The 6,824-nt window shown below is 45.3% G+C and overlaps 1 protein-coding gene across 1 annotated transcript; it reads right to left on the bottom strand.

Moving 5' to 3' along the window:
* Window positions 1-321: 321 nt before the first annotated feature.
* Window positions 322-4,524, bottom strand: cdkn1bb (cyclin-dependent kinase inhibitor 1Bb). Its single transcript, XM_007894554.2, has 3 exons — window positions 3,998-4,524; window positions 3,100-3,256; window positions 322-1,064 (listed from the first exon to the last, which is right to left on the bottom strand). The coding sequence occupies exons 1-2, from the start codon at window positions 4,482-4,484 to the stop codon at window positions 3,132-3,134; spliced, it is 612 nt and encodes a 203-aa protein (XP_007892745.1). The 5' UTR covers window positions 4,485-4,524; the 3' UTR covers window positions 322-1,064; window positions 3,100-3,131.
* Window positions 4,525-6,824: the final 2,300 nt, after the last annotated feature.

Genomic DNA, 6,824 nt, shown 5'->3' with positions numbered 1-6,824 from the left:
GGAAGCATCATTTTGATCTTTATCAAGAAGTGGGTTCAGAAATATATTCAGGGACTAAAAGTGGGAAGACAGCTTTTCAAGAAGGTGGTAGGAGTATTTGTTCCGAAAATGTTGGGGAGATACTGTTGGCATCGAGGTGACTTGGTCAATCTCCTGAAGGATAGATACAAAATGTCAATCACGTAACTTAGTTTCCCCCCTTATAAATGCAGGCTTCCTCACTCAAATGAATCAATTACTTTTCAGTGTGGAAATGTGCCACTTTTTTGCAACACGATGGAAAAGCTGTAAGGTACTTTCAATAACCTTGACGCTCGTAAGTACAGTATTTTATTTTTTATTTTGATTTCTTGATGTGAAACAAACGTCAGCATCTCTTCACGCATTACAAAAAACACGAGAAATATAACCATTATTAAGGCAGGGTACAAGTCTGGCTCAGGACGCTCTCTCTTTCAAGCATAGCCTTATTTTTTNATGACAGGCAAAAAAAAAACTGGAAAAAAAACTCTACAATAAAGCATTTACAAATGCACATGAAAACGCCACTTTGGCTTAACGGAAAATTATCTTCTAGATTCCAAAAACATCAATTCTTTTAACATAAATAAGTTAGTATAATTTCTCAGTGTCTTTACAAAGTTATGTACACAGGTACATTTTAGATTTTTTTTTAACATACAATACACAGGTATTGTAGCTTGGCAGTTCAGAAAAACTTAACAGCATTGGAAAACTACACTGCTACTATTCAAGTCATACATTTGCTAGAGACTCTTGATGTTTTTTGAGCAACTTTCCCTCCGCCCCCCCCAAAAAAAAGACTGTTTATGTGCTACAAAAAAAACCCTATATACACAGGTAGTAAAAATCAGCCAAGTGATGAGGAAGAACCTAATTGCACAGCGCTACATCCACTCTAAAAGAGGCGGTTTAGTGTTCACTTGGGTTCAGTGCTTGGGCTCTCCTCCCTGGGAGAGGGAACGATATGTCTGTCTCTGAGGAGGTCCTCCTCGCTTCGTCAAGCACTGCCACGGATGAACAAGGAAAAGGCATCTTCATATCTGAAACAGAAGAGGGAATGTACAAGTTCAGTGCAACGTTTGGTAATGTAGCTTTAAATGTAACCGAGTGCCCACAGAGCTGGTTATTTATCACGTTGTAATCACTCGAATTATTTGGCACGATCACGCTGACCACTTAAAAACTCGGTAATTAATCGGGTACAGTTGGAAGAATCTGAATTCAACTTGGTACTGCGCCAGGCGATCGGTACATGGCAATACCCTTCCCCTGATCGCACGCAAATGATGAAAGCAATTCACACCTTTAGTCTCAAGAAGACAGCTATCATCGAGAACAGGAGCAACCTAGAACCAACCTTGGTTTCGTGTAGCCTTTAGTTTAACTGTATTGTACCCACAACTTGGGCTATCGGTTTGCAAGTCTTGGTTCAAGCAATCTTTTGCTAATGCAGGACATCAAATCACGTCAAGGAAGGCAGTTGGGTACATTGTTGCAAACATGAAACATGCGAGGTGTGTTTCGATTGCCAATTTAACTAACAGGCCCCCTCAATGTGTCAAACTTTCTAATGCAAGCAAAAAGGAATCACTCAATAAGTGACCCTTTCCAATAAGCTTTCCCTTTCCGATTATGTAAGGAGGGGGGGAGAGAGCGAGAAAGACCAGGCTCATCATTTAGCCACACTTTCCTAGAATACAATAGTGATTTAAATGGCGATTTCAAGCGGGGTTGGAAGCTGTTAAAGATTATTTGCGCAATTTTCGAAAGATGACCTCATTGGTGTGAGCTTATTTAATGGTATTTGTCAGAAAGAGAGAGAGAGAGAACACCTGTGCGCTGGATGCTAAAATGTGGGGAAAACTGATATCCATTGGTACAGAGGTCTGGTAACTTTTGTCTACATTTAAACCCAATATAAAATCAGGGAGAAATAAGGTACTTTGGGAGACAACTGTCTTATGGCCATCGTTGTTTTACAGTTTAAGAGGTCAAAATGGGCAGATGAGGGAAAATAAGCAGCATTTTAATCCATCATTATTTTCTCCTTCCCTCTCGCTTTTACATTATGTCTATTAGTCTCATGTGTTTATTAAGGCTGATGCCGTGTCTATTCCCCAAGTTGCCCTTCACTCAGAAGCATGTCCTAAGAAATTATGGAAACGTTGCAAAAGCAGCCACCATGTTTGTATAATATATATCTCTCTCTATGTATATATATATATACGTATACGAGCTCAATAACGTGATATATTCTCTCTCTCTCTATATATATATATAGAGTGAGAGAGTATATTATGTTATTGAGCTCGTATATGTATATATAGAGAGAGAGACAGAGTATATCATGTTATTGAGTTCATTTGTACTCTGTGTTTACTGAAAGATTTTAACACTTTAACTCCTGAAATAAGGAACGTATCTGCGCCCATTAAATAAGCCTCAAACCTACCCATTATTCTACCCCCTTTGTAAGAGAGGGAGCGGCCTTCACAACAACACACACACACACACACAAAAAAACACGTCCAATACATAAAGCTTAAAAAACACACACATTTTGTTGTGGTTATACACCACCCCCGCACAATCTGGGTATTACGTTGGTTTTGCAGCCAGCCTTTCGGTATTAAAGCCAATACAGTATCATTACATCTAATAACAATTAGTCATTAAAACTGTTCCCTACGTACTGGGAGAGAGAGAGAGAGGGAGAGGGAAGAGACACCAACACGTTTGGGCAGTGCAGGAGCCAGTGCATGATGTCTATTTGAAAGGCAGCTGCAAATGATCACCTGTGCATACGTGTCGCTTTGAAAATGTAGCAATGCAGAAGCCATCGGTGATATTGACAAGACAGTAAGTCGGGTCAACTTCCAACCCGAATTCCTCCGAGAGCTGGAGCTCACCGGTAGCGGAGCTCCGATGCCCTCTCTACCTTTAATTTTTGTTTTGTTTTTTTAAAAAAAAATTGCGTTACGTAACTTTACAAAACTCTTCTCTCTCTCTCTCTCTCTTTTTTTTTGTTGCTTGGACGGGACCACGGGGTTTAAGCCCCCAAAATAAAAGACGTACCTTGAGATTTGTTGTGTGTGTTTTTTTTTCTTTTATGTGTGATGTCCACTCGGAATCGATTTTTTCGGCGTTTGCTCGAAAGCACTCAGACTGGGAGAATTCGCTGACCACTCGGACTCTGCCTTCGTGGTGACCCTTTTCGCTTCTGGAGAGCAATCTGCAACGACGAGAGAGAGAGAGAAAGAAAAAAACACGCGCAATTGTGTTTGCCTTTCCTTTTTTTTAAAATTTTTTTTTTATTTTTTGCATTTATTTTTTGGATTTAAAGTGGCCATCGCTGTGTGTGTCTCTCTCTCGGTGGTGGAAGGTATTATTTACGCGCTTGTGTTTTGAAGTGGTGTTGCCATGTTCATCGGGAGGCAGTGACACCGCAATCCGAGCAGAGCTGTTGGGTGTCGTGTGTGTGCGTAAAAAAAACAACAACGGGGCTATTACAAATGCCTTTTTTGGGGGTTATTATTATAGATACAAAAAAAAAGGAGGGGGGGTTGTGGGGGGTGTGGGGAAGCCTTTGAAGTTGCAGTATCCCTTCCCAAACGTAGGGGAATTTCAAAGCTAAACGAGTCCGACCACGACGTGTATGTTTTTAGCCGATCAGCAAAAGTGTATGTGTGTGTGTGTGTGTGGAGGAGGAGAGGGGGAGAAAGAAAACCACTGTGTTTTGAGGGAGCGAGTGAGTGTGTGTGTTTGTGTGTGAGTGAGTGTGTGATTGTGTGTGTGTGTGAGTGTGTGTGAGTGTGTATGGGTGAGTGTGTATGGGTGAGTATGTGTGAGTGAGTGTGTGTGTATGAGTGAGTGAGTGTGAGTGTGTGTGTGTGTTTGCGAGGAGAAAGCGGTCAAGCAGCTCTGTTTGAAAATGGATCCTGCAGCTCCCGCACCGCACATCTCCGCCACTTACCGACTGACGCAGTTCGCTTGCGGGGAGCGGAGCACTGCTCCTTTGAGTCCGTACAGCGCTCGGCTGTCTCTTTAACCGCGTCGCTCCGCTCCGAGTTCGCAAAGTACGTATCCCCCGCCGCGTTTCCCTGAGCCACAGTTGTGCCAATGTAAACTATCGCACGGTTCCCGTTCACATCCACACCGCAATCCGCCGGCGACACTCGCTCCCGGGTCTGACGCCAGTAAAAATCCGGCACATCCTTGAAATCCACGGCTTCCCATTTGTAATTCCCATCCAACGGTTTGTCCCTCTCGAAGTCAAAATTCCACCTCAGGCGGTCCTGCTCGTGGCTCTCGTTGCGTTTCTTCTGCAGGTCGCGGCTCAGCTCGTCGTGGTCCACGGGGCCGAAGAGGCTCCTGCAAGCGGAGGGCTTCGGGTGCCCGGGTTGTTGGGCTGCCATTCTCTCCAGCGTTGGGCTACCATTGGAAATGCGTACGTTTGACATTTTTTTTTTGCCCCCCTCCCTCCCTCGTCTTCTTCTTCTTCTTCTTCTCTATCTCTCCTTTCGTTAAATCCCCCCACCCCCCCCCCCACCCACCCCCGCCCGCCCGCCCACCACCACCACCCAACCACCCCACCCCACCCCACTCTCCCCTGGCTGCAGATCACCCAAAAAAAGCCCCCGCCGACAGCAGAAACGCGGGGCAGTTCGGTTCCACAGCCCCAGAACCTGCAACAACAAACAAAAATGCCCAGAAGGCTTCTTCCGAAGGCGCAAAGGACCACAACAACACTCCCCAACCCCGACGAGCCTCTTTTTTTAAAAAAAACACACACACACACACACATATACACACACACACACACACACACACAACGTATCTCTCGTCAAAACTGTCTCTAGTAAAAAGGCGGATGAAAAAAAAATTGGGCTTTTTTTTTTCGGTTACCCAATATGGCGAAGGAGGCTGACGAAGAGGAAACGGGGTGACGGACAAGACGATTTAAAAAGGGGGAACCGTGCAATTGGCCTGAGCTTTGCAACAGCCCCGCCTTTCCCCTCCTCCCTCCCTCCCTCCCTCCCTCCTCCTCCCTCCTCTCTCGCAGCGCAGGGCTGGGACTCGAGAACGAGCTCACTCGGGGGCTCAGAGCGACCTCGCCATGATCTAAGCGTTGTGTTTATTGACAAGCAATCCCTCCTCTGTTCTCCTCTACCCCCTCCCCATCCCCTCCCCACATCTCCCCCTCCCTCCCTCCCTCTCTCTCTCTCTCCCTTCCCCCTCCCCTCCTCCCCCCCCCCTCCTCCTCCCCCCCAATCCCGATTGCGGTGGAAAGAGAGAGAGAGAGAGAGAGCTACAGAGGCTCCCGGAGTAATAGTAATAGTAATAGCAGCGAAGCGTGAAAACCCCGGCGGTGAGGCAGCGGCAGCTCACAGCGCCATCCTCCTGACAGCTCAGGCAAACGCACAGCCCCCGGAGGGCGGTCTCCCAAACCTAACACCCGCTAAACAACCTATTGCATCACTTGCACAAGATGTGATTAACTCGTCGCTTTTGAAAGAGTCGACTTTTTTTTAATATATATTTTTTTCTCTCTCTCTCTCTCTCTCTGATTAGATCGTGTTTTTCTTTCAGGGCGCGAGGATGACTGGAGGTCGAACGCCTCGCGACATCTCCAGTTTTGCGTTTTTTATTTAAAAAAAAGAAAGCTTCCACTCCCAGAATCTGTATCCGATATTCTTTTATTTAGTGAGTTAGTTAGTTGCATATATATGTATGTGTGTGTATATAACACAGCTGCACCTTTTCCACCGGGAACTGTGCGTTTAACAAACTTGTCCATTGCACATTCTTGGAAGTTGCAACAAGACCTTAGCAGAGGGGGACGGCGGCTGAGCAAGTTTGCCCTGGAAGGGTTAATGTTGCAGTGCGCTGGCTGTACTGCATTTAAATTGATGGAACAGTTTTACACGATACAGAAGTACAGTAAATTGTTCTCGTGACTGTTTTTTTTGTTGCAGGCTGGCCCAAAAAAAGATCGTTTTGCCCAGTAATTCATTCCGTGTTGTGCATTTAATCCGCATCATCTGAAACTGGACGGCTGAGTTGACTGAATGAGTTTTTTTAAAAAATTTATATACAGTACAGAAATCAGACAGTGGCAGCAGAGGCACTAAATAAAATCACCTCGGGTTTTGAACTGAAGCAACTTTTGAAGTTTTAACATGATGGACACCCTGACATTTGACTGCACAGCCAGCGTCGAGCGAGCAGGTTTACTGCACCATAATGCATGGACATTCAGATATCAATTGCTTTCCACAAATCCGTTTAAGGGCTCTTAAAAATGCAAACTATTTGAGAATGCAAATTATATTTGCGGAATTACTGCGTGTCCCAGGATAGAGCTGCTGAGAGTGAATGCACTCCCAATATTTAGCTTGTATTGTAGATCGATGTGAAGTGTACATTTATACTCCCCCACCCACCTTCCCCGTATTACTCACGTTTTTACTCCAGTACAGCATTGAAAGTATCCCTCCCCACCCCCCACCCCCCCCCCCCCACCCCCTTCCCACCCCAAAAAAACACCAAAAGGTTCATTTGTGCCCAGTTCCCATCATCGACGTCAATAACACTCGATCCCAGTGCTCAGCGCCGAGAGAGAAGTGCAATGAAACGGATCTGTGGTGTTTGGCTGCTTTTCCAGGATCCTGGACTCAGCCTCGAGAAGTGCAAGAGTTAACGTGAACAGCGCAGAGCTTATGTTTGTGTTGTGCTCGTGTCTGGAATCAAACGTTTCACGGAACCAAAGAACTTCCAGCCAAACCTGGGTGTTTTGCAGT

The sequence above is a fragment of the Callorhinchus milii genome, unplaced genomic scaffold, assembly GCF_018977255.1.
Source record: "Callorhinchus milii isolate IMCB2004 unplaced genomic scaffold, IMCB_Cmil_1.0 Scaffold5, whole genome shotgun sequence".
NCBI classification, from domain to species: Eukaryota; Metazoa; Chordata; class Chondrichthyes; order Chimaeriformes; family Callorhinchidae; genus Callorhinchus; species Callorhinchus milii.
Note: the sequence above shows the minus strand (reverse complement) of the source record. Positions and strands in the feature narration are given on the sequence as shown.

What these genes read in the sequence shown, in the direction of transcription:
- cdkn1bb (XM_007894554.2), bottom strand. Translation starts at nt 4,484, where the DNA reads ATGTCAAACGTACGCATTTCCAATGGTAGCCCAACGCTGGAGAGAATG. An exon ending in CAAGCGAACTGCGTCAGTCG is followed by an intron (nt 3,257 to 3,997) that starts GTAAGTGGCGGA and finishes TCGTCGTTGCAG; the next exon opens with ATTGCTCTCCAGAAGCGAAA.